Genomic DNA, 27794 nt, shown 5'->3' on the forward strand with positions numbered 1-27794 from the left:
CATCAGGCCATCAGACTGCTGAACACTTCATAGACACCTCAGCTTCACTACTGGAACTTTAACATTATGCACTCCATACTGTACAGTAACGTCACTGTTTTGCACATGTCTCACTCTGTATATTTTATTTTATATATTTTATTTATTGTTTACTCTATTTAATTTGTAAAATATGTGTGTACACACACACACACACACACACACACGTAGAAAAATATTTAGTATACACATCCAGAAATGCATATACTATTATATATTGTACATATATTTATTAGTTTCAGATGTAGCCATTCTTGTATTTTCCTTGTTTACATTATTGTATTTTGCACAACTCTGTTGCTTGTGAAGCTCACACACAAGAATTTCACTCACATGTGCTGTACCAATGTACCTGCACATGTGATGTGACAATAAAAGTGATTTGATTTTTGATTTGATTTACATAAAAGCGTTATTTATTAGCTATTGCCATTTACTTTGCAAGCACACCAGGTGCCTTAAATTCAAGTTGGTCTCCAAACAGCTTAGTGAATATAGGTCCAAACAATGTTGTTGGCTCTAATTTTGAGAATTAAGAGTTTAAAAAATATAACAAAATATGGAATACTCTTTGTCATAAAATGGAAAATTTAAAAGTGCAAATTTAAAGCCTATCATATTTAATTGGAAATGCAACAAAGACAATATACCAAATGTTTGACTCGATCCCTGCATCCTTCAGTTAGCATGTTGTGGTATCTTTGAGCAAATACTGATCCCTAAGTTACAAATGATACCGTGCATCCATTGGGTTACATTGGATTTTGTGTGCGTGTGTGTGTGTGTGTGTGTGTGTGTGTGTGTGTGTGTGTGTGTGTGTGTGTGTGTGTGAGAGAGAGAGAGAGAGAGGTAGAGAGAGAGAGAGAATGTTGGAGATTAAAAAAGTAAAAAGAGCTGTATGAATGTGTGTTTGGGTGGATGAGACTTGCAATTTAAAGTTGTTTGGCTTTCCACTGACATGTTGCTTATTATTTTGTTTGTATTGTTTGCCTCATTACATTCATTACAAGTCAAAACACTCAAAATTGCTCAATCCTCTTTGTTTTGTACAGCTTTCATCAGTCTCTGGGTTCTTGCAGTTCTGCTTCAGTTTATCTCGTCTCTCAGGGTTTTCTGTAATTCTCTCCAATGATGACTATCATTACTTTTAAAAAGCAGCCTTGAAGCAAAAACTAAGGACAGAAAAAAATGTTAACATACACATTGAAGAATTGGCTGCAACTGAAAGTAATATAGTTGAGATGATAGTACGATGATAGTAGTTGCAGATATATTTGTGTTCCCTTGTACTACAAAGTCATTCTGGTGATGAGGTCATCCAGTCATGTTTGTTGGTCAAAGGGCAAACTGTCAGGTCTGCGTACCTGAAAAATGTTAAATGTTGCAATGAATATAATCATAATGGCTGGTACCCCAATCCCTGTAATCGCCTTCCAGTAAGAAATGGAGAGGAAAGATGAGAGAATGCAGTAGCAGAAAGCAGAAGAGGAGGTACAAGACAGCAAACCAGCGGCACCTGAACAGGTGCGCGTTATTTGTTTTTTCAGTTGTTTTTTGTTTTTTAGTGTCTGGTATGGGATACCACAGCAGGTTACCAATGAGGTTTAAGAAAAACAAATATATATCAAAAAAGACCACTGAAAGAATGTGGAAAAGGAGACCAATTAGAGGAAAAGCAGCAAACAACTAAAACCCGTGCAACTGAAATAACAAAGGGTATTTTTTCAGGAAAATGTGACACCAGTAGTTTCCTGTCGGACATTTCCTAACATGACCTCACTGAGGGTTTAGACTTAATTCTTTCCATTTTTTCAAATGTGAGGATCACACATTTAATTTTAACTTTCAGAATTTGCTTAAGGAGTAGCACACTGTGCCCAGGAATGCTCTTAAAAAGATCCTCTCTCAGAAGAACTGACATAAATTATTCAGTGTTTAACTGACAATGCTCAGTTATTCATGCTCAAGGGATTCAAACTAGGAAAATACTGTATGTCAGTTGCTGGATGGAAAATAATAAGCCAAAACACACAAAAAAGAAGATCAATGGCTCATACACATTTTTAGAACTACTTCTCTTAATCAAACCATCAATGGCAGATCTTTTGCAGTAAACAATAGACTGGTAAAACTGGAGCCTCTCAAGTGTATTGACTGAAACACAAAAGAAAAAGTGATGACAGAGAGAGAAAAAATGTAAAGGCAGCCTAATGTTATAGAAACAGGCCTGCAAATAATGATAAGCAGATGACAGGTGAACAGTTGAGAGCTGTTAGTTTTACAGAATATATGAGTTTATATGAGTAGTTTTAAAATGAGTGAACTATAATTAAAGACTGTCTGTTTGTTGAAGAATAGTAACCGCATTCTCTTGTTAGTAATGGTAAAGGCGTTGTAACAATATAGTAATTAGTAATTTGTTAGTTGCTACTGAAAAACGTAACGCCGTTAGTAACGCTGTTACTTGTAACTCTGTTATTCCCATCACTGGTTATGTATGGTTCTATGACATCAGACCTCACAATAAATAATACCTGCAGAAGTAGTCCTTCTCTGTGGCAGCAGGGCGGGACATATACTGTAGTAGCTGGCTAATTTAGACCTATACGTTTTTTAAATATGCATTTCCAAGCTGCTGTATTGAGTACAAGTATAGAGGCACCGAAAATCATCTCAGGATTAAACTGTTGATAATAATGTATAGGAAAGACTGTTCAAAGGTACGTTTTACACTACGTACAAAGCAAGATCTGATATCTTGTGTTAGTATTGTTCCTACGTCTTCATAACAAGATTGGTCCAAGATCAGCATTGCAACTGACCAGTGCTGTCAGTGTTGTCTGAGCATTTAATTTAGCATTATATAATAAATAATTAAAAACTATCACTAGAAAATCAACATGAAAACGTAACTTGATAACATGATTATTATATTGCATAAATTATTAAATAAACCAAAACAATTGAAATGCTTACTATTTGTTTCGGAAGACAGTTTTAAATAAACAAGACTATTTTTTTTTCTTTTCCCCCACATTGCAAAGCTATGACATCACAACTTCATGATTTGTCAGTTGCAAAGTTGATCCCGGACCAGTGTTATAATGGTGATACAGGAACAAGTGTCCCATTATATCACTCTAAGATATAGGAATATGAATATATTACAATTTTTCATTTTAAAGATTTTGAAGAAAAACAACCCATGGGGTCATTTTTGACCCCATGTGTGCATCTAGGTGTTAAGACACAAAGAAAGAACAAAAAAGAAAAGTAAAAGAAGTAAAACTTGAGAGAAAAAGTTCTGGTAGTTCAGGGAGTTCTTATAAATTTGCATACCATGTCAGTAGAGTGGGACTGGAGTCTTTGCGGTCTGATTTTGGCCCCAGGCCCAAGTTCCAGTTTGGGACTTTGGCCCCATCATGTGGCTAGTACGGATCATTACATTATTTGCAATTCAACTCTTGTGTTTCACATCATCAAGGGTTTTTACAATCAGGCAGTCCTACCTGTGCTCCTGAACAATAACAGTTAACTACACATTGTTAAGTTGTCTTGTTGCAACTGAAGAATTAAAACAAAACAAATGCTGTGTGTGTAACAGTGCAACAAAACGTTACCTGTACTTTTACTAACTGCTTAAGTAGTGATGGTTATTAGACGCTAACTAACTGGGTGAGGGTGCCGTGAGTCTGTAGCTCTGCCCACCATTTTGGGGAACATATTTTGTTTTAAAGTAAGTTACAGGGCTTTTCCCCTGCCTTTCTGGTGGGCTTGTATTTCACTTAACCCTCAGATGCGCCGGCGCGTCAAAATCACATGACCAATTTAAGACAACACAGCTACAAGATGCAGCGACTCAGAGTCCCCATTTCAACTTGGGTGAAACGCGTGGACGTCAAACTATATACCAGTTTTTAAATTGTGTCCTAGGCCACGTAAAACCTAGTAACTATAAACTATCTAATATGCATATCCACATAATTATGGATTGTTATAATTACGATATTAAAAAAACCCACACACATGTATTTTAAAAAAAATACATTAAGACACAGATTATGTTAGATTTATATTTCAAATACGACAAAAATGCTGCTTTTACAGTAGCAAAATTATTGTATCGCCAGAGTTTAAACATTTAATAAGCTTTCTGCCTTGCACAGTGGATATTCTGAAATACTGAATCATCATAAATAAATTATTTTATAGTTATTACTTATTGTTTATTGTTAGTGCTATAATAATAAAATAATAAGAATAAAAAAATAAGGGAAGGATTCTGGATCAGCAACATGATTTATACCTTCTCCGGTGTTCTCCAGTATTGCGGAGAAAATGGACCTCACAGTACGACTGCAGTACATTTTCCAGTTTCATAAACTACTCCTGCATTTGGGGAATACTGAATGAAATGAGAATATACACTTATTGTACCTTTTCACTTGTTGCTTTGCAGACTTTTACACTGAGAGTAACATCATGAAGTGTAAATGATGTTTTAAAACATCATATAAAAATGTCATATATTTATTATTCTACTGATACTGATAACAAAATCCTAAAAATATAACGACAAAGCATCAGCTGTCTGCCATGCAGTAAGACGTCTTTTCTGTAAAGTGCTTCTCAGAAAAGCAGTGAACATACCATTATAGTTTTTTTTTTCTTCCATCCACTTGGTACACTCATCAACATAGTCAGTATTACCAAAGGTTTTTTTTTAAAGAAACAAACAGGAAGTTTCACATAAGACATGAAAACCAGAGTGTGTTCAAACCACAGCTTGTTCTATTCTCTGCTTAAGCCATAGTAACAACCTAGGGTGTTTATTTTCATCTACAAAGATGAAATACAGCAATGAGATACATTGACAGAATCAAAGAGAATGAGATGTGGCCACATATACAGAGTATTTAGCATTTAAGTTCCTTAAGTGGTGGGAAGTAGCATTTTCACATTCATAAGAATTGCTGTCACTGGGGAGTTTAGTCATTTGCACAGGAGACATTGACTTTTAGGTTGAAAACAGTGCAATGTACAAGTCTGGTGACTACAGTAAAGAAAAAGACAAAAAAAACTACAGGAAAATGCAGTAAAATCACAAAATTGAACAGTCATTGAGAATCATTACGTAGCATCTAGGAAATAATAATAAAGAAATAAATGATCCTTCAATAAAAACATCACTCATACTTCATTTTTAATGGCCATTGAATTAGAAACCAGGATCTAGGGTAAAGAAAATTATTTTCTCCCTTTTCCAAGTATTTAAAAAGTTCTAAAATAGTTTCAAACATTCAAATACAGGTTTAGTAAAAATGTCATATAGCTGCACAATTCAACGTAAATCGCAAAAACTCTCAAGTGCTATAACGTTAGCCCTAATATCAATTATATTGTGATTTTAAAAAGTGATCTTCTGTGTGTGTGTTTGTGTATGGTTGCTAAAATTTGAACTTTTTTTTAATCAACTACAAAGCAAAATTCAACATTAAAGCAAAACAAATAAATAAAAATAAAAAAAACCCAGGTTAGAACAATCATATATGACATAGTTTCCTGGAGTTCGATGCTGATTTTAGTATGTATTTACTGATCCATCCATCTATCTTAATAGCTGCTTATCCGCCTAAAGATCAAGTTCAGGGCTGGAACTTTTATCATGTTGATTTTTCAGTGCAGAAAATGCAGTTTCAATTGGCCTCTCTTATCACTCTAACATCTGTGTAGATAATTTCATCATCCAAATTACCTGTGGGAGAAAAGCAAGCAAAAAGAGTGTTTTGTGTTTTGAAGGAAACTATGTTCTTTAAATAATCGTTTTCCTGACTATATTTCCTATTTTATTTTTTCTTTATTTTATTTTACTTACCCTCATTAGCCTTTGCGGGACTTCTTTTTTTGCAAAACTTTTTTATAACCATACTCAAAATCACAATGACAAAGAGCATGATGACATTTGTGATCACAGCCACTGTCAAAGTTGTAACAGAACCTAGAATGCAAAAGCAAATGTCAAACAATATTGAATATCAGGACTCTGTTTGAAAGCTGACGTGTTTAATTTAATTTGCTTTAATACTTTAATTCAGCGGTCCCCAATCCCTGAGTCCGTGAGTCGTTTGGTACCGGGCCGCAAGAGTTGAGGCTCAGGTGTGAAATGTATGGTTTTCAGGGTTTTTATCGGTTTTCAGCATTATTTTGTTATTGTTTTTATCGTTAACTCGGTTTTTCTGGGTCTTTTCACGTGTGTTATGAATAAATCTTCTTTTTTTCGGTACCGGTACTAGTTTTATTTTGTTGTATTTATCCGCGACACCTTAAAGGCCGGTCCATAAAAATATTGTCGGGCATAAACCGGTCCGTGGCGCAAAAAAGGTTGGGGACCGCTGCTTTAATTTAACCTGTTTAAATTCCTTGAAAAGAAAGTGTGTAGTGATATGTCAAAAATTTTTATTAATCTGTTAACCAAATGTACTACCTTTGCAGGCTACCAGGTGAATAGTTGTTTCATCTCTGCTGACATTGTTCCAAACTCGACACATAAGGTTTCCTGTCAGCATCCCATGCAAGTTGATGGTAACCTTTGAAACAATGGATTTCTCAGCTGTCCAGTTGCTCATTGATTGGTCTTTGCTTTGTATCAGAAAGTGATTGTCCAGAGTCAAAATTAATTGTACATCTCCCTCAGAGAAGCAGCTGACATTCATCTGTTCTGGTGCCCAGCATGTTTGAGACAGTGTTGGCTTTGACACTGGAGCTGAAAGATTCGTAAGTAAGTAAGTAAGTAAGTAAGAAAGTAAGAAAGTAAGAAAGTAAGTAAGTAAGTAAGAAAGTAAGTAAGTAAGTAAGAAAGTAAGTAAGAAAGTAAGTAAGAAAGTAAGTAAGAAAGAAAGAAAACATGTTCCAGAGGAACTATTCTTTTTTGTTAATCAGAAAAACAATGAGAATTATTTAATAATTTAAGTTGTCTCATAGCTAATTACATTATTATTAAATCCTGTTAAAATGTAAAACTATTAATTTGTTTTGTCATACTAGTTGAAAGTCTAAGATGAAAATTATAATGTAATCATGAATCCTGTTTGGTCAGTGTATCTTATTTTTGAATTTTTATTCAATTTTCCACTTTTCTGTTTAAATATTAATTCACAGTACATTGTACATGGATGTTTCAATATCTTCTGAAACAACAAAATAAATATTGCAAATCATTTGAAAGGTTAAAGTGGTAATCAGTAGTTTTAACCTAAAAATTAGTTATTTTTCAAATTATTCTTCAGTAGTAACTGCAAGTACGCTGCTGTAGTTGTTGATACAAATTAAAGCGTAGACATCATTAAGTTTCATTTCTGACATTTGTTTATCTTAAGTCATTCGCCACCAATACTTTTTCACCTTTTTTTGTTTTGTTTTTTTTTACAATTTGTGCATTCAGTGTTTTGTTAATAACATAACCTAAAAAACCTGAGATTGAACAAAATCTTGATTTTGATAAATAAACAAATAAATAATAATAATGATAATAAACTTACCTTGTACTTTCAAATACACTTTCACATTTTTCAGTAATATTCCATGATGATCGAATTCCTCCAACACGTAATATCCTGAGTGTTTCTTCATAGCTTTACCTAACTTAAGCATTTCATTGCTTATGCTTTGTGACTGATCCGCATATTCCTCATTTAATTTTATTTTCCCCTGATATTTTTTTGATAAAATCCAGTGTTTGTCATCCTTCATGATTAAAAGTGAAGCGTTAGGTTTAAATGGCAGATGAAAAATTAGCAGCTGTCCTGCAGCTCCGAAACAATGATGACTTCCAGGAGATTCTGAAAAATGGCACACAATTGAATCTAAAACAACAAAAAAGAACACATTTTTAAAACATTTACACCGACTGGAAAACATTATTTATTATATTAATTTATTGCCTTTCACATCCGTTTTCTATGGCATGTATAATTCAGGGTAGCGGGGGAGGGGGGGGAGGAGGAGCCTATCTGAAGTACCACGGGGTGAGATACATCCTTAATTTCTTATATTAAAAAAAAATTCATGTAAATTTAACATTAAAGTTGGTCCAAGATGATTTCTATCTTTTGTTTTAAGTCAATTTTTTTGAATGTGCGAATGATTGCCTTCTGCGTTACTCTCTCATTCAGTGTGTCTTTATTGAAACCCAGGTAAAATATCTTACTTTACAGTAAATACCTTTTGCCAAAGCCGTTGTTGCCAGAACTGCAATACTCATGTAGAAGGAAATCATTGTTTCTATAACACAGCAGTAAAAAATTTGATTATAATAACGTATTACTTTTAATGCTAGAAGAAAATATATATAAGGTTAAAAGGTTATGTTTAGCTAATCTTACTCAAGTAATTGTGAGGCTAAGTTAAAAAAAATGCATTTGATAAAAAATAACACAATAGTAATAATCATAATATTCATAATAAATTAAAAAAGATATGGGCAATCAAAGTGAAATAGCATATATGGATTATTGATCCAAAATGCTAAATTAATTATCAGCTTACATAGATTCAAATTCCAGGCTGTCACTCACCACATTTAAAAGTTGGTCACGTATTGTTCGCTGCTGTGTAAGACTCAGTGACTGATTTTTCACTGGCAGAGGGTTGGTTTTATGGTCTTCCTTGCTGTTTGCCTTCTCTTATGATAAGAACGGAAGCAGTTATATTCAAACCCAGTTTACTAAGAACTCTATTCTTACTAAGAGCTCTGTTCTTCTACTTTACGTTCTGTAAACTATTTTGGTTAGTTCATCTTACATCTGGCAAGTATGCAATGTAACAAGTTAAAAGGCACAATAAGTTTATGTTCTCATTATTATTATTTAATTGTTAACAAAAAGATTTGGGAAGAATTACACTTACTTTACACTTTTTTTCTCTTTAAACGAGGCAACGTTTGCATGTACTGAAACGTAACTAAAGAGAGAAAACTGAAAATGAAACACATTTAAAATTTACATTCACAAATTTGTGTAAAAAGCAATTGAGATACAGCTATATTCAGCAACTTTATTTTACAAACATTTCTCCTTAAAAAATAGTTATTTACAGGTCAATGCATCAAAATATGGATAATTACTGATACAAACTAAAAATAAAAAATTAAACAAAGACAGAAATAATAAGAATTAAATTCCTTAATATCTTGATTGATCACTTGAGAACCTCGGTTTCTTGTTAAAATAAACAACAACTTTGCCGGAAAAGATGTTTTTCTTGCTAGGGGCATATTTATCTAAACACCCCATATACCTTTAAACACTGATGGTGAATTTCATTAATTCTTACAAATGTACTAAATTCTTTATATAAACAGATTTGAGATATGTATTTGCAGACTCATACACATGAGAACATTGAGCATTGTTCAGAGTGTGACAAATCTAATTACTTACACATGGACTGAGTTACGCATATACAGCTTTTAACTTATAAGTGCAGATATTGCAATTGTGCATACATTTATTGCCCATAATATCGTACAGACCATATGGTCTGTATTTTATTGCTTCTAATTACTTGTGAAAAGCATTGGCGCCATCATGTGGCAAGTGCTGATTACTGCATTATTTAGTCACTCAAAAGGCTTGCATGGAATGATAACACTAATTCTAGTTCACAAGTTTGATGTAAAGGTGAATAAATGATTTTAATGATTTTTTATCAGAAAACGGATTTGTTTATCAAGAATATAACAGGAATTATTATTCATCCCTGTCCTTACAGTATCCCTACCTGGCAGCTCCATATTCAAAATCCGTTGTCCAGTGTATCCAGCATCCCTCCTCCAATGCATCTCAAACTCACACCTTGTGTAATTTGTTTTATATATTCTAATCTTGTTCATCTTGTTCACTCCCAATGAAAATTCTTTAGCTTTGCTACCATTAGCCAGTCTTTTTGTCAGTGCCACCAATGAACTATCTCACTACCAACTTGTATTTTTACCCTGACATAAATCATGCTTGATACTCGTCTCCACCCACTCCAGCCTGCCTACAGTCTCTTCACCACTCGTGTACTGTCCAGTGCTTTGGTTGACTCCAGGTATTTAAACTCATCGACCCTCATGCACCCTGAACACCAAAGTCCACATAGACCTTGGACTCATCTGTCACTCCTACTGCACACCTTATCACTGTTTTGCTGTTCTCTTACATCTCCTGCACCACCATCACATACTTCTGACTTCCTCATCCAGTACCACAGTTCCTCTCATGGCACTCTGCCATTAGACAAAAAGGAAAAAAACACACACACACACATGAAGTAAGCTCTCAAAATATGTGAAAATCCCAGTGGGACCTTCATCAAATCAGTGAAACTGTACAGGAAAGAAGGTCAGAAATAAACTAGGGAGAAACAAAATGTAAAAAATGGACAAATTTGTCATTTGTTATGTAGCAGGTTTGTCAGAGAAACATTCTCCAATATAAATATGTATAAAAGCACTTTGAGTGGACAGTGTTTGAGGAGAAAAGCACAATTTAATGTAGGAACCAGATCATTTACCTTAGCAAATGATCCCAGGCCTGTGACTCCTGTCCTCTGTTATAAACTGCATCGACAACCCCACCACCACCACCACCACCATCTAAGCAGCTGGTGGGTTAAATCACCGGTACTGCTGCGACCTGGTGGTATGTTCTGTGTTAAATACTACTTGCTCTCTACAGCATGGTAGAGAGCACGGGTGTAGTAAAACTCATATTTACAGATTTCTCTACACATTTACATATTTGAAATTAGAGCTCCCTCCTACATGGTTCTGAATATACAGACATCGACTGAGGTACAAGTATACAGCTCTGCATTCATGTTTTAAACAAGAATGCTACAATAATAGCCTGTACATATATTTTTACAATATCTTGTAGATTAAGTAGTTAGCATTGTATTGCTTCTTGTCACACCCTCCATGTGCTGATCACTGTATTACTTGCAAGTCAAATGTATCTGTCATATGTGGAGCAGGGAAATTATTTTACTGCTATTGTTAAATAATCATCATTATTACCATTGCATTAATAATATAATCTGGAGTTTATATTGCATTCAGGGGTTGAACAGTGTGTGTCTTTCAGAAAGGCTAAAAGTCACAGGCTGACAGGAAACAGGCTTGCAGAGAGTTTGCAGAAGCAGGAAGTTATTTTGAGCAGCAGGCTAAGACGAGGCTTTAACAATGTAACAGACAGCTTTAAGATGGCCTTAAGATGTTTATGATGATGTTAATTTTGTATTTCAGATGCAGTTATAACTATTGTGTACACAATGCATATCTGTGCTTATTTGAGTTGATGTTCAGGTTCTTTAAAGGTCTTAAGCTTCACTGACGTGACTGTTCAGGTGATACATGCTGAGGGAAAACTAGAACATAGAAGGAATTGCAATACATGCTTACAAAACACTTATATATCAGGTCATTTTATATTAAGGTTTTAAGTAGAGGTTCTTGGTTAAAACATTTATTTAGTAGAAGACATACATATAGTCTCAGTGAGCCTCTGGTCTGGTGAAAGGTCAGAAGTGCAACAGGTGAATTGAGAAAGAGCATTTGAGGACGAGACACAGACAGTTAGTAGGTGAAGAGGTGACACAAAGAGCATGTGAGGTCAACACACACACACACATGAGTTAGATTTATTTAGAGGAGAGATTAGTCATGTCTCGGTAAAAGAGGAACCGTCCTTGTTGTCTCGGCAAGAAAGAGGAACAATTCACTTTAAGACAAGAACGGAAAGTACCAGCCATGAAAATAGAAGATGATCTTCTGGGTTAAAAGTCATTGTGGTGTTGATCTGATCTATGTATAAAATGTATCTGTGACGCATGAAGGGGCGTCAGTAAATCAAACCCTGATGCTATAAAATATCTGTTTATGCTTTGATTAAGTTGAAGACTAATTGCTGTCTGCGTACAGAGTTGTCTTCCCACACGTGTGTAGTCATTAAAATCATTGTTTGACCAAGAGCTTCTGGACCAAGGGTGGTTTGTACTCTCCCTCCTCAATTTTGAACCTTAACACATACCAAGTATTTTTACAGTTGCTTCTACAGGTTACATAAAGGTTAGATTATTCCAGAACAATCACTCATCACAAAACAATAGATGTAATGAAAAACAATTTTTCTTGTAGTAGAAGCAGAAGGACGTAAACTGACGTCTACATGGGCAAAGATTTTTGCGTGGTACAGAGATGAGATCATTTCAATGGCCAAGTCAGTATCTAAGTTGTCATGGTCCCCGTGTCTGCCCAGCTGACCCAGGTTGGCTACATATGTTTCTTGTTTTCCTTTCCCTCTCCTTCTCCTTCGCGCTCACCGTGTGTCGCCTGGGTGGAGCTCATCGCGGGCTCCCGCCCCTGGCCCTTGCACCTGTGAATCATCACGCACCTGTGGCTCATCTCTTCACCAGTGTCCACTACTTAAGGCAGTGGCTGGAAACATGTCATCGCTGGACTATTGAGTAACCTCGGTAGTAAGTTTGTTTTTTCTCGCTGGATTAACCGCTTGTTCCTGTGTGCAGGATTGTCTTTCCCTTGGCGCCCTGGGCAAGCTGAGTTGCTGGTGTGAATGAACAATATACATAAACCACAATAAAAACAAACAATCGAAATCCTTATATAGAAAAAATACAGGATTACAAATATGAATACCACAGAATGTACAAATGCAGGACTCGCAGGCTGGTGTAGGATGTGGACAGGCAGGGTGACCAGAATTTAAAAGATAGACTAATGCTGACTGAAACACTAAATTGCTGGCTAACTGAACTGAAAAACACAAACGCGGATTAGGCGATGACAAGACAAGGAACTGAGGGAAACTGAGGGCTTAAATACAATGAATAACAATGATGATTAGACACAGGTAAGAACACAGCTGAACTGAATCTAACTAAAGACACACAGGAAACAGACATTCACATTACTCACACTCTCATTACACATACATATAGGATCTTGGGGGTGGGCACGATACACGGAATCCAAAGTACCATCAGGGTGTACACCCCACCCCTGGCGTCGTTGCCCACCTCTCAATGTTAAATACACGTAGACATTGAGGGCCAGCAGGAGGGACCATGCGCTTACCTGCTGCTCTCTGGAAGGTAGCTCCATGCCCTCCTGGGTTTTAAATGCACCTTAGAACACACATGCATCAACACTACAATGAGCGGGTGGAGGGAGGTTTGGAGTCTTCTCTCACCCCCATTCTCTGCGACCTGCTGGAGCGGGGGGGCTAGGAGGAGGAGTTGGCCGTCCGACTGCGGTCTGGAGTGTGGGGCCTCCCTGCTGCTGCGGAGTCGGGGCGGTCTGCCTCCCCCCACCGCAGGGAAAAGGGTAACACCACCTGGGTCTGGGTGCAGTTCCCCCCCTCCAGGGGCAAGGGTACCTAGACCCGGGGCTTAGAGTACGCTTGGGGAGTGTGATCGTGTGTACAGCGTCTCTTTATGTCTGTTTCCACGTTGGTTGAGTGTGGAGTAAGTGCATATGAGAGCATGAGGGGGGGAATGGATGTTTGTATATGTGTGTGCCTGTATTTCTGTGTCTATATGCCAGGTTGGGTGTCAGGCGCCACCTCTCTGGGGACATCTTAGGCCCTCCAAGGTATGGAGGCCTATCTCCCCCTACCACCACTTCCCCTGCCAGTGGCGGACTCCCTCAGACATCGGTTCTTTGGTGGTTCTTTGGGATGGGCGTCCAGGTACACACCGGCTCACTCCTTGGCGGCCGCTTATCGGGGCCTGGAGCCTGGGGCTTGCTCGGGCCACTTCGGAGGTGGGGTGCCCCCGGCCTCTCGGCCTGGGGCTCGGTCACTCAGGCACGGCTGGCTGCTGGCGGAGCTCACGGGCGCGTCACTGCAACTCCCCCTGGCTTCTGCTCCTCGGCTGCTGAGTGAGCCCTCATCTGGGACTCTCCTCAGCTCTTTCTGGGACAGTGGCGCGGCTGCCCCTCTGTTGGTCTTCCTTGGTCTCTTGTGTTCTGGGGGCCTCTGGATGTCTGGAGTTTTGATCTCCTCCATACCTGCTTCATGCCCTGGAGGACGGGGCTGTGGCCCCCCCACACCCTCTAGCAGATCATTACATGAAGGAACCTTTTAAAAAACAAAAAACAAGCGCATCCATGCTCACAGGTGTACACACGGGTGATCACACCCACAAACTACACCCTTTTTGGCTCCTACCTCAAAGCACACTGTGTTCTGTTGATCTTATGTGCTGCACAATAATGTTTAATATTTAGTATTTACTGTTATATTCCCATATATCATTGTGATGTTGTTTATTCTATTACTCTTGTTCTCTTCTGCTTGTTTTCTTTTTTCTTTCTCAGCAGGTGATCCAGGTGATTGATATATGCATTTTTTTTCTTTTTTTCTTCTTTTTTTTTCTGCCCATTCTGTTGGTTTTTGTTTTTTGCCCTTCTCCCCCGTCCCTCTTCTCAGCTGTTTCTCTTTCCCTCTTTCTTTCTCCCCTTCTTTCCCCCAGTCAAGTCTGTCCCATATTCAGTAAGTGAAAATAAAATAAACAATAAAAGGTGAATCAAATGGACCATTACGGCAAGGCTGGGATGGTCAATTTGGTAAAGTAAATCCGTTGGGCATCTTTCTTTGCCTTTAGACAACAATTCTGATGGCAAAAGAGCCAAACGGGACAGGCAAAAAAAAAAAAAAAGACACACAGGAAATAGAACGGAACATAAGGCATGGAGACAGGTGACAAACACAATAAAACTGGAAACATGAACATGTGGAACAATTCAATTCAATTCAATTTTATTTATATAGCACCAAATCACAACAAAAGTCGCCTCAAGGCGCTTCATAGATACAGAGAAAAACCTAACAATCATATGACCCCCGGTGAGCAAGCACTTTGGGACAGTGGGAAAGAAAAACTCCCTTTTAACAGGAAGAAACCTCCGGCAGAACCAGGCTCAGGGAGGGGCGGCCATCTGCTGCAACCGGTTGGGGTTAGAGAAGGAACATAAACAGAGAACGTGAACAAACTGAAAACATTGGGTCAACGACCCAGGAGCCCTGACACCCAGCGCTGGACAATTCAGCTCTAGAGTAAGATAGTACCTGACACAGCAAGCAAGGGTTAAGATCACCAGTGGTGTACAGCGGTCATATAAAAATTTTGTCTTTTTTTTTACATATAGAACCTGTATGGTGAGGGATTACTAAATATAAACATGAAGTTATAGTGCTATTTAAAGTTTTATTTTACAGGCTTTTAAAACAACAGTAATTCAGACAATAAGTCTGATTTCTACAGTGCCAAATGGGACAGTCAATAATAATAATAATAATAATAATAATAATGATGATGATGATGATGATGATGATGATAATAATAATAATAATAATAATAATAATAATTACATTTATTATAAATTAAAAAAAAGCTTGAAAAAGACTTTCATTAATTAAAGGCAATCTGTTTTTTTAATGTCATCAAGTGTGGACTGTATTTTTAAAACCTACATTAATGGTACAATCATGTATTTATTATTCAGACCAAAGTAGCAGTATAAATAATAGAATCTCAAAATATTACAATGAAGTATCTGCCCTCTGCCATGCAGTCAGACGTCTTTTCATGGTATTGATTTCTTTTTCATGCCCTGCATAGGACACTCAGCAACATAGTGTGAATTATCAAAGCTTGTTCGATGAAGCTAACAGGAAGTTTCACATTAGATATGAAAACCAAATGAACAATAGAGTGTATTTACACCACAAGTTGTTCCATTCTCACTGTCTCACTAGGTTGATTATTTTTATCTACAAAGATAAAATACAACACAGAGATACACTGATAAAATGGAAGAAAAACAAATGTAGTTACAGTACCCTCAGTTTGATTGAATTATTCCCCCAAAAAGTTTCAATACATATGTAGTGTTACACTATATTTTTGAACACTTACATATAGGACCGAAAACAGTGCTGTATGTATAACTGAAAACTAATTTAGTTTACTATATATGTATATTCCCTGAAATAAAACATGCAGTTATATGTCAGAAAACATTATTAATCTAGTAAACAAAATCTTGTAAAAACGTTACCTCTGCAGCCAGGTGCCAAAATTAGTACATAAAATTTGAAGTTAGCTTATGTTTATGGGAACATTTGAAACACTGGATTTCTCCACTGTCCAGTTGCTTGATGATTGGTTGTGATCTTTGCTTTGTATGAGAATTGAAACAAAATTAAATTATCTTTTACAGAAAAAAATGCTATCATTTTGATTTTTGTATCATTATTATTGAGTTTTGATGCAGCTCCTAACCCTACTCAAGTAAATTTAAATAAAGTCAGTATTTTTTTTTATTTACTTATAAAAGTACTTTTATTGCACCATGTTCATTCACTCATGAGCTGCTGTAACATGGAGCAACTGGCTGAATTGCCACCTCAACATGCAGTCAAGTTCTATTGAGTCTAGCTAATGGCCTACTAATTTTATTCAGGTGTGTTGCAGCACGGACACATTTAAAGGTTTCAGTAAACCAGCCCTTGAGGACTGTAGTTTGACATCCCTGATGTAGAATCACCTTATTGCATGTGATCAGGTGGTTAAGACATTTAGACCTTCCAATAACCACTTTATTTCCCATTCCTGACATTTTCTTGCCAGTTATGATCCCACTGACAGTAGTTAAACACATGTTGGTGGTGAGGCTCATCCCTCAGGCCCTTGGTTATATAACGTGTGCGAGTAGCACCTGCAGTATGTCCATGGTGAGAAATTCCTAAATTAAATGAAACCATATACTTATCGGGTGTTTACAGACCTTTACACTGACAGTCATCTCATTAACTGTGAATTATATTTTTAAAGCATACGTTAATGCACTGTGATACATTTATTGGTGATAGCAAAATCATGAAATTATAGTAACAGAACATGAGATATGTAGGGTGCAGTAAGAGCTCATTTCCTGTTATTGAACTGTGCTTCTCAGAATTGTGGTGGACATACGATTGAAGCACTTTTTTTTCCATGTCTTGTATGGTATACCAAACTTTGTTAAGACGCTAACAGGAAGTTTCAAATAAGACATAAGAATCAAACATGCGCTAGTGTGTTTAGATCACACCTTTTTCCATTCTAACAGTCTCTGCTTCAGACAAGTAACGACTAGGGTGTTTATTTTTATCTACAAAGATACAATAAAACAGTGAGACAGTAATCTAATGAAAGAGAAAGAGATGTGGTTACAGTACACGAAATTAGACTAATTAAAAAAAAATGTAGAGTTAACTTTTGAATATTACTTTTGAATATTACTTCCTTATGTGATGGACAGAAGCATTTTTTTTCTTCTGTCCATATATATATATGGACAGATATATATATATATATCTGTCCATACATATATATATATATTTATATATATATATATATATATATATATATATATACATAAAAAAAAACACCCAGCACGCCCATGCGGGCGGTTTATCCTTCAAGCTCGGGTCCTCTACCAGAGGCCTGGGAGCTTGAGGGTCCTGCGCAGTATCTTAGCTGTTCCCAGGACTGCGCTCTTCTGGACAGAGATCTCCGATGTTGTTCCCGGGATCTGCTGGAGCCACTCGCCTAGCTTGGGAGTCACCGCACCTAGTGCTCCGATTACCACGGGGACCACCGTTACCTTCACCCTCCACATCCTCTCGAGCTCTTCTCTGAGCCCTTGGTATTTCTCCAGCTTCTCGTGTTCCTTCTTCCTGATATTGCTGTCATTCGGAACCGCTACATCGATCACTACGGCCGTCTTCTTCTGTTTGTCTACCACCACTATGTCCGGTTGGTTAGCCACCACCATTTTGTCCGTCTGTATCTGGAAGTCCCACAGGATCTTAGCTCGGTCATTCTCCACCACCCTTGGGGGCATCTCCCATTTTGACCTCGGGACTTCCAGGTTATACTCGGCACAGATGTTCCTGTACACTATGCCGGCCACTTGGTTATGGCGTTCCATGTATGCCTTGCCTGCTAGCATCTTGCACCCTGCTGTTATGTGCTGGATTGTCTCTGGGGCATCTTTACACAGCCTGCACCTGGGGTCTTGCCTGGTGTGATAGACCCCAGCCTCTATGGATCTTGTGCTCAGAGCTTGTTCTTGTGCTGCCATGATTAGTGCCTCTGTGCTGTCTTTCAGTCCAGCTTTGTCCAGCCACTGGTAGGATTTCTGGATATCAGCCACCTCCTCTATCTGCCGGTGGTACATACCGTGCAGGGGCCTGTCCTTCCATGATGGTTCCTCGTCTCCCTCCTCTTTCTTGGGTTTCTGCTGCCTGAGGTATTCACTGAGCACTCGGTCAGTTGGGGCCATCTTCCCAATGTATTCTTGGATGTTCGTTGTCTCATCCTGGACTGTGGTGCTGACACTCACCAGTCCCCGGCCCCCTTCCTTCCGCTTAGCATACAGCCTCAGGGTGCTGGACTTGGGGTGAAACCCTCCATGCATGGTAAGGAGCTTTCTTGTCTTTATGTCAGTGGCTTCTATCTCCCCTTTGGCCAGCCTATTACCCCAGCAGGGTACCTGATCACGGGCAGGGCGTACGTGTTGATGGCCCGGATCTTGTTCTTACCATTCAGCTGACTCCTCAGGACTTGCCTGACCCTCTGCAGGTACTTGGTGGTTGCAGCTTTTCTAGCGGCCTCTTCATGGTTCCCATTCGCCTGCGGGATCCCCAAGTACTTGTAACTGTCCTTTATGTCTGCAATGTTGCCTTCTGGTAGTTCAATCCCCTCAGTTCTGACTACCTTCCCTCTCTTTGTTACCATCCGACTACACTTCTCCAGTCCGAACGACATTCCAATGACATTGCTGTATAGCCTGGTAGTGTGGATCAGTGAATCGATGTCTCGTTCACTCTTGGCATACAGCTTGATGTCATCCATGTACAGGAGGTGGCTGACAACTGCTCCGTTCCGTAGTCGGTATCCGTAGCCAGTCTTGTTAATGATCTCACTGAGGGGGTTCAGGCCTATGCAGAACAGCAGTGGGGACAGAGCATCTCCTTGGTAGATCCCGCACTTGATGGTGACTTGTGCTATGGGCTTGGAGTTGGCCTCTAGTGTTGTACGCCACATCCCCATTGAGTTCCTGATGAAGGCTCTTAGGGTCCCGTTGATCTTGTACAATTCTAGGCATTCCAGTATCCAGCTGTGGGGCATTGAGTCATAGGCCTTCTTGTAATCAATCCAGGCAGTGCACAGGTTGGTCAGTCTGGTCTTGCAGGCTCGGCTGATTGTTCTGTCTACCAGTAGCTGGTGTTTTGCACCTCTGGTATTCTTGCCAATTCCTTTCTGTGTCCCGCTCATGTATAGACCCATGTGCCTGTTCATCTTAGCCGATATGATGCCTGACAGGAGCTTCCATGTAGTACTGAGGCAGGTTATTGGTCGGTAGTTGGAGGGGACCGGTCCCTTCTTGGGGTCCTTGGGGATCAGGACCGTCCGGCCTTCAGTTAGCCATTCCGGGTGTCTCTCGTTAACTAGCAGCTGGTTCATTTGTGCTGCCAGACGCTCGTGGAGTGCAGTCAGCTTCTTCAGCCAGTAGGCGTGAACCATGTCGGGCCCTGGTGCTGTCCAACTCTTCATACTGGAGACCCTTTCTTGGATATCTGCCACTGTGATGGTTACTGGACCCTGTTCAGGGAGGTCGCTGTGGTCTGCCCTCAGATCCTCTAGCCACTGAGCATTGCCGTTATGGGTTGCATCCTTCTCCCATATGCTCTTCCAGTATTGCTCCGTCTCCAGCCTTGGTGGTGCTGTTCTCTTATTGTTCCCTTGCCACTGAGAGTACACCTTTGCTGGTTCTGTGGAGAACAGCTGGTTTATTCTCCTGCCTTCTATCTCTCTGGTGTACCTCCTCAAGCGGCTGGCTAAGGCTGTGAGTCTTTGCTTGGCAGTTTCCAAGGTATGGACAGCTTGCTGTATTTCTTATGCACCTTCTTTGTCGCACCTTTCTGCAACTCCGTTAGTTGGCTAACCTCCCTCCGTGCTACTTTGATCTTGCCCTCTAGCCTCCTTCTCCATGGAGGGTACTGCCCCTTGTGGCTGTTCAACTTGTAGCCAAGCATCTCACTGATCACTGCTGCCGTATTGTAGATCAGCTTGTTAGTGTCGGTAATCGTGGTTGTAGGTATTGCCCGTAGTGCTGCATTAACATCATCTAGCAGACCTTCTGAGGGTACTTCATGTAATCTTGGTAACCGGCTACGGGGGATCCAGGTTTCAAGCTTGGCCATGATCCTATTTTTCAGGTCAGTTCCTCTCGCACTCAACGATCCTTCTCCTATCGCACTTGGGGCTATGTACCCAATCTCGGGTGGGGGTGATGATATTTCCCCCCTGACCTGGCATCCTGACTCCTCCTTGCCGTAGCATTTGTGTTGTACCTCGTCAATCTCTAGCTGTGAGAGCAGTCCCTTCTTTCGAATGTTGGAACACTGAGCTACTAGTTGTTTCGCCGTCATTGTGGATGTTGGGTATCGAAGAATCCATAGGTCCCTCATCCTATTCATGTAGCCCCTTCCGCCGGGGTTACTTGCGTAGTAGCATTCCAACAACGCCCTGTTTTCGTCCCTTGCCCACCGATGCCTTCTTGTTCCAGTAGCCCACTTTTCGTCAGGGTGCCCTGGTTCCTCAACACCTGACGCGGACCTTGTTGATCCGGGCGACGTCCGAGCCGGCATGCCTTCATATTTATCTGTCTCGCTCATGTCTGCGGTAGGCTTGCTTAGCATAGGGGGTCTAGCCTTAGGACCCTTACTGGATACAGACGCCCCAGGCAGGAATCGAACTTGCAATCCTCTGTTCCAAAGGCGTGTAGTCTAACCAGCTGCTATTGGCAGACAGTACCAGGAATAAAATGCTTTAAGTGCATATGATTATGCATAACAGATGTTGACAGATGTTTGATATCTCTGCCTCTGCTGATCTGACTTTTGCACACGTTACATATCAGTTTGGTTTCATCTGCAGCGCTGAGTGTAAAATGCTTTCACACAGAACTTGATCAAGTTGTTTTGGCTGGGGGAGGACCAAGAGGTTGCAGCAGGAGCACTCTTTTCCATTTGGTTGGCCAAATCCATGTGGGGAGTTTCAGCTAAGCTAATGATTTAATGGACAACGGGAAGCTCTGCTAAGGTTAACTAGCCTATAGCCTATATCTTGCTGTCTGCAAAAGACAGAGCAACCTATATGTACCGTATAACTCCCACACTTGCATACAATTCGACACAACTACACAAGCATTGTTTTATCCTTTTGAACCGAACTTTAACGTTAGTCTGTCAACAGCCTATTGTCTAAATCCGGTCCCCAATCTTTTTTGCGCCACGGACCGGTTTATGTCAGACAATATTTTTACGGACCGGCCTTTAAGCTGTCGCGGATAAATACAACAAAGTAAAACCAGTACCGGTACCAAAAAAAAAAAAAATTTATTCATAACACACAGGAAAAGACACAGGGAAACTGATGTAATGATAAAAACAATAAATATTAACAATAAAAACGAATAAAAACCCTGAAAACCATAAATTTCACACCCGAACCTCAACACTCGCGGCCCGGTACCAAACAACTCACAGACCAGTACCGGTCCATGGCCCCGGGGGTTGGGGAACCGCTGGTCTAAATTACAGAGCTAACAGAGCTACGTAAACAGAGCGAACATGAGAGCACCCGACTGCAGACGTCAAAAATGCAGCGTAATTGATTAATCTCCCTATCCTCGCGAAAATAATAAACTGCCTCCGGAACCCAGTTACAAAAAAATCTATTCAACAAAAATAGTGATAGAGATAGGTCTCCATCTTGTGTTTAAAAATGATCAGGGGCTTTCAGTTTGTCCTCTGTTAACATGTTACTCACAGCAATAACAAAATAGTTTTGCTTGTCATTCATGTTAGTCCTTTTGATTGCTGAATCATTGAGTAATTAGGATAACTCGACAGTGAAAAACATAATAACAAATAATCAATAACAAACATTTTTGGAATACAAGCAAAAAAATTCATCAATCCATCTTCTTCATGGCTGATCCACTTCATAGACAACATTAGTGCTGTAACCTATCCCAGCTGATTCTCTTGAGTTAATTATGTTTAATTTGTTATCATTTGTCACTTTAACATCTCTGTAGATTATGTCACTGTCGACATCATCTGAGGGGGAAAATTAAACAAAACAGTGTATTGCGTTTTAGAGGAAGGTATATTGTTTTAAAAATCTTTTTTCCCAAGTAATGTTTAACTATTTAACTTACCCTCATCAACAGTTGTTGGTCTTGTTTTTTTACAAAACTGTTTTACAGCCGAACTCAAAGCCACAACGATAAAGAGCGTGATGACAGTTGCTATCACTGTCAAGGTTGTAACAGAATCTGAAATTGAAAAGCAAATGTTAGACAATATTGAATATCTTGACAAAATGAAAGATACCAAAATGCTTCTCAGATATTTATTTATATTTTGTTCCATGGTTCCATCCACCTGATGTTGAACATACAGTAAGATCCTAGGGCATGTATAATAACTTGTACCCACAAGAATTCATAAGTGACATCCAATACCGCAATTTGAAGACACTGAGGCTGAAACTGTTTTTGTCATAACCGTCTGCGTGGCAGGCAGAGGTTGGGACACCAATTGTAGGAATCAAATACTTAAGGATGAACTAAAGGGGGCGGCTTTTTTGCTGTAACACCAAAAACTCAGGAACACTAAATACAAGAAAACGAAACCGAAACAGGAAACTAAGAACTTGGAACTGGGAGCTAACCAGGAATAACGAAGTACCTCAGGGAAACACACAGGAACCAGGACAATGCAACAATGAGCAGAGGAAGACAGTGGGCCTAAATACACACCTGATGATGATGCCATGGGAAACACTAGGGAACACAGCTGGAACTAATACAGAAAAGCGAGACTGAAAAGGAAAACTGAATGCGATTTACACACAAACAGAGACTGTCAGAATCCAACAGGAAGCACACACTGACACGTACACTGACTTAATATCGGGAAGAGAATGACCGAGGGACACGACTTGGAAACAGATGAATAAACATGGAGACAGAACTATACATGATAGAAAACACAGAGAAGCAAAAATCAGTAACACAGGAGATACAAAGGCAAGACCAGGCAACTGGGCGTGAAAGGGAATTTACTAAAAGAACAAGTGACTAAGAACCAGAAATTATAGTGATTAAATGAGGAAATTAAACAATAACAGAAAAAGACTAAGAAACAATTACTACCATCATAAGAACACAAAGTCAAAAAGCCCAAAAACATAAACGCTGGGTTACAGACCCAGCACAATGACAATTTTATCACATATATACTTAAATTCCTTTAAAGTAAAATATGTAATGATATACAGTACTGCACGGCTATTCAATTAAAAAGTTAGTTGGGCCAGATTTTCAAACTGAGGAATTTATCTGGGCCAGGTATGTTTTTGCAGCCAGCAAGCAGCAGATCATGATATATTCTTTTTTCCCTGTAAATCTGGTGACTTCTCACAAATGCACACCAAATGGTCCATTTTAAAAAAGGTAGCTATAACTAAACTTTTTAGCACATTTAAAATAATGAACGTTTTCATAATTCCTTTTCAAAACGAAATAAATAATTTGCTCACCCAGACACATTTTAAAGGACAATGGTCACATCTGCTGTTTCTGGAGGTTTTTTTGCCTGCTGTTGCAGAGGAAAATGTGATCTCCTCTTTGAGATCACAGAAATGCTCCAGTGTCCTGCCTTTGGACAGCCACCTGACACTATGCAATAGCAGGTCATGGTGCTCAGCAGACTTTTCTGAGAGCAGCATGCGGAATAAGCGGTGCTGGAGGCTTGATGTGGAGCGAATAAAATTAATTGTAGTCATGACGCTGTCCATTGTCGTTTTGAGCTCTGTACTTAGTTTTGCGCACAACACCGTCTGATGCACAATGAAGTGTAAGGTTCTCAACTGAGGTGCAACAGCCAACCACCGCGCTGCCAAACCACTCACTTTACCCGCCATGGATGGAGCCCCATCCGTCACATGCATACAGACACGCTTCATATGCAGACCACTTTCCTCAAAAAAGCTGAAATCTTCTCTAACATTATTTCTCCAGCTGTGTTTCGGTAATAAGCCGAACAATTTCCTATTGAAAAACGATATTTGCACAATTTCATTTTTTTCTTTTTTTAAATTAATTAATTAATTTATGTATTGCGTTTTCTCTGCGTTTCTGCCATGACCACAGGCAGGGCCACTCGCAGGTTACTTCTGGGAACATGTGGCCCGCGGGCCACCATTTGAATAGGTTTACAGTACTGTATCAGATAATGTTATTGAACTGTTAAACAATAGTTTTTAAATACTCTACCTTTGCAGGCTGCCAGGTGAATAACTGTTTCATTTCTGCTAATATTATTCCAAACTTGGCAACTAAGGTTTCCATTCAGCTTCCCATGTAAGTTGACAGTAAGATATGAAAACTGGGATGTACTGATGTTTAGAGACTGGTTGTGATTGTTGCTTTGTGAAAGTATCTGACCATCCAAAGTCAAAATAAATTGTACTCCATCTCCTTCAGAGAAGCAGCTGACCTCCATCTGTTCTGATGACAAGCATTTCTGAGACAGTCCTGGCTTTGACACTCGAGCTAGAAGAGACAATGAAAAGGACAAAGAAAAAAAAAGAAAAGAAACATAGACGTGACAAATTTCAGAGCAATGAGAAAACACATTTTGTTAGCTTGACTAAAAAATAAACCTGTTTTAATTTTCTTGACTGAGATAAAATACCATTAGTGTTTATGCTTGTACATGTTTTCCTTATCAGGAAGTAATTCAAAGTTCGTGTCAATTAAATTACTGAAAGAAAAATAAGATTTCAAACATGAACCTTCCGTGTTTGCATTTAGTTTTTTCCCATATGAATGAATGAATCAAGGCTTTATTGGCCTCATGCAGGTTGCCCCGCAGTGGAATAGAACCCCCCCCCCCCCCCCCCCCCCGACTTACACACACAACATAGACATCACATGGGAATACAGGTCGGAGATCGGCAGCGTTACAGAAAAACACTGAAAAAGTACACAACAATGGGAAAGTAGAAGAGGAAAAAGAGATCTCTACTCATGCTGGGCTCCTATGGCAGGACAGCATGAGAACAGGAAACAAAAAAACTCCTCTGCACGGCGAGCACAACACAACATTATGGAGCACGTGACAAGCCATAGGGTTGGGTAGGGGGTGAGGAGTAATCTGAAGGAAGCACAGCAGTCATCCTGCCCTGCACTATTATTCCATCGTGGGCCCAGACCCGCCGTGGTCTCCAGGAGGGGACAAGCATCGAAGGCGTTTGGAGAGGGAGGGGGGATGAGTGAGTGCGTATCCTTAGTTCAGCTGAGACGGTGTCCTCTGCCCTATCAGGCTAAGTAAACAGTCTGCCAGCCAACCCAGGTGGCCTTGCATGGAATGGGAAGAACCGTAAACACACAGTCTTTATCAGGGAGTTTTCGTTCGGCTCCAGCCTTGAGCCCACAGCTGGCGCCGAGGAGGTATCCGCATTATGATGTTGATGATATTCAGTGTAACTGACAATTCTCAAACTTCAATTCAGTTTTTAGCTTTTCCCTTAAATATCTGTTTAACTGTACACCGCATATGTGCATAATTTTAAAATCTGGAAAGCAAACATACTAAAAGTATACTTGCATTTGCAGATTTGAAGGTTAAAAATTAAAATCAATTATTAGCCCATCAAGCCTAACACTCAATGAGCTTATGGTACGGCTAGGTGCCCATCATCCTTCTACAATATTGGTGAGAATTGAATCAAACTTGCACATAATGGATTGCATTTATATAGCGCTTTTCGAGACCCTCAAAGCGCTTTACATTACAATTCCACTATTCATTCACTCTCACATTCACTCAGTGGTACAGTTGTAGCCACAGCTGCCCTGGGGCAGACTGACAGAAGCGAGGCTGCCATATTTCGCCATCGGCCCCTCTGGCCAACACCAGTAGGCGGTAGGTGAAGTGTCTTGCCCAAGGACACAAGGACCAGGACAGACAGACAGAGCTGGGGATCGAACCGGGAACCTTCCGATTACAAGATGAGCTTCCCAACCCCCTGAACCACGATCGCCACATAGTGATTACCTAATCAGCCTTTAAGTGAAATTTGCAAAAAAAATAAAATAAAATAAAAAATCACCTAAGTTGACACCAAATTGTGCTCTATGTCAAGATCAGATTTGTCATTTTACAGATAATAACATGAATTGTGATGGACTGTGAGCTACTCCATCACTGGTGTTCTGGTTCTAAATTGTTATTCAGTGTTAACTTTCCAATTTACAGTCCACTAGCATACACAAGCACGTTGCTGCAGTTCCTGATATTAACAAAAATTCATGTAACTTATGATAGATGTATTGTTAAGTCTGAAATATTGTCTATTACATGTCTAACATTTATTGACTTTTTAACATTTATTAGGTTTTCAACGTCTGCATTTATTAATCTTTTAATAAAACGTAAAAGTTTGTATATCTTAACAAAAACAACAAAATTTGAGTTTAAAACAAAACAAACAAACAAACGAACAAAAAACAACTTACCTTGTATTTTTAGATATACATTAATTTTTTTCAGTAACTTTCCATCATGATCATGTTCTTCCAACTGGTAATGTCCAGAATGTTTCTTCGAGGCTTCACCTACTTTGAGTATTACAGTGTCTATGCTGTCTGACTGATTTACATATTCCTTATCTAATGTAACTTTCCCTTGATTGCTTATTTTCAAAATCCTGTGTTTGTCATCCTTCGTGGTTACAATCGAAGTACCACGTTTATATGACAGATGAAAAATTACCGGCTGTCCTGTAGCACCAAAACAAGTTGCAGAAGATTCAGAGAAAATGCATTCACCTGAACCTAAAAGAAAAAACAAACAAGCATATTATGTAAAATATAGATTGAAAGAAAACCAAATATATAAATAAAATAAAACTGACAAATTATATATTTTAATATTAGGCTAATCCAGTATAATTGCTACCTGCACTGTAAGTACTATGCGTAATCCTCAAATATAAATCTTTAACTATAATAAATAATTTTTTAATTATAGGTCATTCAATCAGTATTTTTGTATTGAAAGCTGAGTACAACATACTATTAAACTGAGTACCTTTTGCCAGGGCTGTTGTTGCCAGAACTGCAATGCTAATGTAGATGATAATCATTGTTTCTGTAACACAGACGTCAACATTTTGAAACATGTCACACTATATTTAAAGTTGTGCTCGCCCTAGTTTATTCAAACATTTACAAGGTTACATACAAAGTTGTTTCCATATAAATGAAAAAAAGGTTAAATAATATCTAAAGAATAGTATACATGTGTGATTATTAATACTTTTGTGAAATAAAACTTTAAAGGCTCTATCTTGTTTTAATCAGTATCAACCTGCATAAATTCAAATTAAAAGCTTTCACTCACCATTTAAGGAGGGCATGTGTTCTATGTGGTAGCGTGAGACTGCACTGTGAATTTTTAATAGACTGAAGGTTGGCCTATGGTCATCCTCTTTGCTTCTAAAGAAAGCAGCTACTGCACCCACAGATGTACAAATTGGTCTAGCTAGCAAGCTAGCAATTTATT

General features: G+C 39.0%; 1 protein-coding gene across 1 annotated transcript; it reads right to left on the reverse strand.

Moving 5' to 3' along the window:
* Positions 1-6440: 6440 nt before the first annotated feature.
* LOC146566034 (uncharacterized) lies at positions 6441-27648 on the reverse strand. The gene is made up of 5 exons (XM_085290186.1): positions 27633-27648; positions 27321-27380; positions 26747-27064; positions 24500-24778; positions 6441-6802 (listed from the first exon to the last, which is right to left on the reverse strand). The coding sequence occupies exons 1-5, from the start codon at positions 27646-27648 to the stop codon at positions 6507-6509; spliced, it is 969 nt and encodes a 322-aa protein (XP_085146312.1). The 3' UTR covers positions 6441-6506.
* Between the last annotated feature and the right edge of the window lie 146 nt (positions 27649-27794).

The sequence above is a fragment of the Mchenga conophoros genome, linkage group LG10, assembly GCF_057382185.1.
Source record: "Mchenga conophoros isolate Kocher_MC1m ecotype Shallow Benthic linkage group LG10, M_conophoros_male_GT1.1, whole genome shotgun sequence".
Classification (NCBI taxonomy): domain Eukaryota; kingdom Metazoa; phylum Chordata; class Actinopteri; order Cichliformes; family Cichlidae; genus Mchenga; species Mchenga conophoros.